This window comes from Echinops telfairi, unplaced genomic scaffold (genome assembly GCF_000313985.2).
Source record: "Echinops telfairi isolate 266 unplaced genomic scaffold, ASM31398v2 ScPeMD7_5868;HRSCAF=6743_0, whole genome shotgun sequence".
NCBI classification, from domain to species: Eukaryota; Metazoa; Chordata; class Mammalia; order Afrosoricida; family Tenrecidae; genus Echinops; species Echinops telfairi.
The window spans coordinates 2,507,428-2,511,905 of record NW_022109767.1 but is presented as its reverse complement, the minus strand read 5'-3'; the positions used below and the strand labels follow the sequence as shown (position 1 = coordinate 2,511,905).

At 47.2% G+C, this 4,478-nt stretch overlaps 1 protein-coding gene across 1 annotated transcript in view; it reads right to left on the bottom strand.

Annotated features, from left to right (window-relative positions):
- Positions 1 to 4,478, bottom strand: part of RIPOR2 (RHO family interacting cell polarization regulator 2) — a 310,774-nt gene that overhangs the window by 9,706 nt on the left and 296,590 nt on the right. Inside the window, exon 21 of the mRNA XM_004712478.2 lies at positions 385 to 468. Within this exon, the coding sequence (XP_004712535.2) occupies positions 385 to 468 (84 nt within the window). The remainder of the gene's footprint in view (positions 1 to 384; positions 469 to 4,478) is intronic.

The following is a 4,478-nucleotide window of genomic DNA, read 5'->3' as shown; positions in this document are numbered from 1 at the left end:
AGTGAAACACAGCCCCGTCCTGCTCCATCCTCACAGTGTTGGAAATTCTCCAGCCTCTTGCTTTTTCATCGACATCTCAGCTCTTTCGCTCCCAGGACATCCCCCTGATAAACGTCAATGGGCTTGATGCTTCCGGGAGCCCCTGGGTGGAACAGATTGCTCACCAGAGGTTGGAGGTGGGAGTGCAGCCAGAGGTGCTCTGGCGACGTGCTGCCTAAAGGTCTGTCACGGAAGATCTGCTGAAGCACAGTTCTCCTCTGACAGACAGACGTGGGGCTGCCACGAGACAGACACTTCCACAGACACTGGTGTGGGCCTTTTCTCCCAGCTGAGCTCTGTGTGTGTGCGAGGGGTGCGGAGGGGGATTCTGAGACAGGGCCTTACCCCAAGGCTCTTCAGGGCCAGGCAAGCGGCCTTCTGGAGCTGGGGGGTGGCCTTTGTCAGTGCTTCGCAGTAGTAGAGCAAGGCCTGAAAGAGACAGGACAGCGTGAGGGCGGTTCCACTCACTTGTAGGGAAAGAAATGCACACCATTTTTACTCCCAGAGAGAATGCACACCATAAACCCAGACATTTTGCATGCCCTTCAGATGAAAAAGAATGCATTGTTGCTTTACCGGGTGAAGGCAATGTCTACACCAGGGGTCCTCAAACTGTGGCCCGTGGGCCACATGCAGGCCCGCAGACGACTTTTATCCGGCCCCGCCGGGTGTTTTGGCCATAGCAGCCTGTCCTGCTTAGCAGCCGACTCGTCCAGTGTGCATAGGAATTTGTTCATAGTTTTTTGTTTTAAACTATAGTCCAGCCCTCCAACGGTCTGAGGGACAGTGAACTGCCCCCTGTTTAAAACGTTTGAGGACCCCTGGTCCACACGGCTTGAAAAACCTAATGATTAAAACATTTCTATTCAAGGTTTGATATTATATGTTAATGTGGTTCATACATGCCATTTATAAGTAAAATATATATAATTCATGATGGTTAAAAAGCATCCCATTTATACATTCACTCTCCTTGATGTGCAGTGATTAAGCAATTGGCTGGTATCCAAAAGGTCAACAGTTTGAACTCATATGCTGCACCTTGGGAGTAAGATGAGGCTGTCTGTTTCTGCAAAGGTTTATAGTCCCAGAAACCCTATGAGGCAGCTCTACTCTGTCCTATAGTGTTGCTATGAGTTGAAATTAACTCAGCAGAATGGGTTTGACGTTTTCAGGACAATGATCCCTTCTACTCCATCAAGGGAGCCCTGGTGGCACTGTTTGGTAAGTGTTGGGCTCTTAATCTCATGGTCAGCCAGTCAAACCCACCAGCCGCTCTGATGGAGAAAGCTGAGGCTTGGAATCCCTCTACAGGGTCACTGTGAGTTGGAATCAACTAGATGGTAGTAGGTTTGGTTTTGGTGTACTCCACCAGGTAATGGCTTTGGGAAAAATACAATGATAATTCTGGCTTTCAAAGGGCCTGCGGGTTTAGTGGCCAGATGGGAAGGCACTTTCCCCTTTGAAGGAAAATGTGCGTAGTAGGCGTCATGAGAAAGCTACAAGATATAAGTCGGTGAGCTGTGGAGGAGTCCCTGTCTGGAGATCTGGAATGGATTCAATGACAACGATGAGGGTTACAGGGGGACTGAGGGTGGGCTAGATTTCTGTTGGGAAATTGGGGGAGAAGAGGTCACTTAAGCAAGAGGCAGTAGCATCCTTAGTTAAGAAGCGACAGACACTTATATTTTCTTTGCTTTTTGTTAAACTGGTTATTGTGAACTACGACTAAATCATGTTTGGCTCAAGACCACCTTGTCTACAAGAGGAGGAATCCTGCCCAGTCCAGGGTCCTCCTCACCATCACCGGCAGGTTTGAGAATCCACTGTTACAGGCTGTTGGGCCACCCGGCTCACTGAGGATGCCGGGCCCCTGTTGGCATTTTTTACATGAACTGTCTTTAATTACACGTATCTGTGTTCATAAGTATAAATACATTTCCAATAAAAAGGGGCCAAAAGAAGTTCATGAAAAAATGGGATAAAAAGATGGATGAATATTTGCATGGATTTTCAAGCCCCCTCATATGCATTTCAACTTCCTACTGTGTGGTTTGAGCGAGTTATTTAATTGCTTGTGCCTTAGTCTCTTAATATGCAAAATGGTAGCAGGAATAAGTACTACTACTAATAATAATTGAATATTATTATAATATATATAAATTATATATTTTTTACTTATAAATATGGTGATGCACGTAAAAGGCTTTGCCTGGCACAAAGTAAGATCCTGATAACATAATATTATTTTTTTATTCTGGCATACATCTGTGTATTCATATACACCTGTCTATAAGAGAAAGGATCCCATGCTGAGCCACTTATACTGAATCTCCCGAAGGATGATATATCTATAACCTTATATTTTATACCTAAGCTTATGTAACCCCTTACAGCACCTGGAATGATTTTTGGCCTTGGCTTAGCAGCCCCCAGAGTTTTTAGAGTGAGACCACCTGAAGGTATAATCAGCTGCCAGATGATGTGTTTGCTCCTGGGGTGTCCCCTTGTTATGGATCACTGTACCAAGACATAACTTGTTTACCCAAGAGCCAGCTAGTGATCACTGTGCAAACTGTAGTTATCAGGAAAGGCCAGTCCCTGGAGAAGGACGTCATACTTGGTAAAGCGGTTGGCCCTTGATAAGACAATCGATGCTGTGGTTGCAACAGTGGGCTCAGACAAAGCAAGGACGGTGCAGCTGGAGCAGCACCTGGCAGTACTCCTTTCTGTGGCACATGGGGTGAGGATGAGGCAGGACCAACTCCATGGCACCTCACAACAATGCAAACTGCAAAGGGTCCTACTGCATTCAATTCGGTGACCTCGGTTAGAAATGGTGATTTCTGTCTATCCTATTTTGGGAAAGCATATTATAAGCATGCATGTATGTATGCTTATCTGAAAACATGAATTCATTTACTCATTTATTTCTTTATCCAATGAATAAATAATCAGCCCCTTACCATATGCCAGGCTAACATGCCAGATGACAGAGCAACATGTCTGCTCATTGTAGCACTGTTTCCTGACCCCGTGAGTTCTGTCGTGGGTAGTCATCTCTCAGAAGGCACTCTAACATGGCCCTGGACTCATCCGTGATCACAGTGACCCCGAGCACATGGCTTCTCACCACCATATCCCTCTGAGCACGATGGCTGAACCTCTGCAGACTTCAGTGTGAACTGTGGATGCATCCCTCAAGAAGGCATCTGGCACATCCCTGTCTCTTGCAACCATCACATAGTGTACTTTAGTCAGAGTGGTTGTCCAAGAAAATGTGACAGTTGGGACACTCAGGAACTTTACTCTGCACAGGGTGGTGGAGGTGGTAGTGGTGGTGATGGTGGTGGAGGTGGAGGTGATGGTGATGATAATGGTGGTGGTAATGGTGATGGTGGTGATGGCAGTGATGGTGATGGTGGTGGTGGTGATGGTTGTGATGATGGTAATGGTTGTGGTGGTTGCGGTGGTGGTGGTGATGGAGGTGATGGTGGTGGTAATGGTGGTGATGGCAGTGGTGGTGGTGGTGGTGGTGGTGATGGTAGTGATGATGGTGATGGTGGAAGTGGTAATGGTGGTGGTGGTGATGATGGTCAACACTATGGCTCCTTCTTTCAGATCTTGGTCTGTTGACTAGATATTGCCAGCCACACTGCACAGGCTGAGGGCAAGCCTGGCCTGGGGCTTCAGGACTTGGGACAGAAAGAGCAAAGATTACCATTAAGTTTTGCCACCTGGAGAGGCCAGAGAAGGCCCAATACAGTAGGGAAAGCCTAGGAAAACTACATGATTGTGCTGGTGATAAAGTTAATTTTCCAATGGGCCAACTCTTGGTCTCAGACGATCTCTCCCTGGTTCCCTGGGACCACAGACATCTGCCAAGATTTTGGAAAACTCATCACAAGGTGTCTGACCTCAGCCTGCCCCCCAGGGCAGTGTCTCCAGCTGTAGCCCTTGCTTTCAGGTCCATTAAAACCTGCCCATCCCAGTCCTCCTTCCGGAACCTGGAGCTCATCAGAGTGGTCATCAACTTGTCTTGCTGGCCCAACCTGTACTGGTGACAAAGCTATGAGAATTCCAAGAAACAGCCCTGGTGATAGAATTCCACCCAATCACAGGTGGAGGAAGCAGCTGTTCTGAGAGTTTTCAATGGGGAGGAACATTTCCTTCAAGGGCATTAAAATCTCACCTGCTCGGCATGTTGGAATCTAAACGTCTCTGTTCCCAGAAAGAATGGAGCAGGGCTGACGAGGTGAAGCCCAGCAGACAATCGTGGAAGGCAACAGTGAACACAGTTAGGTGTGGCTTCCGCCCTCCTGGAGCTGGTCTAGAGCAGGCTCCACGAAGGACAGCTCGAGAGCTCTTTGAAAAATCGTAAAGGATTTGGTGATTTCACTTGTTTGAAAAGATACATTTACAGCTCTTGAATCATTTTT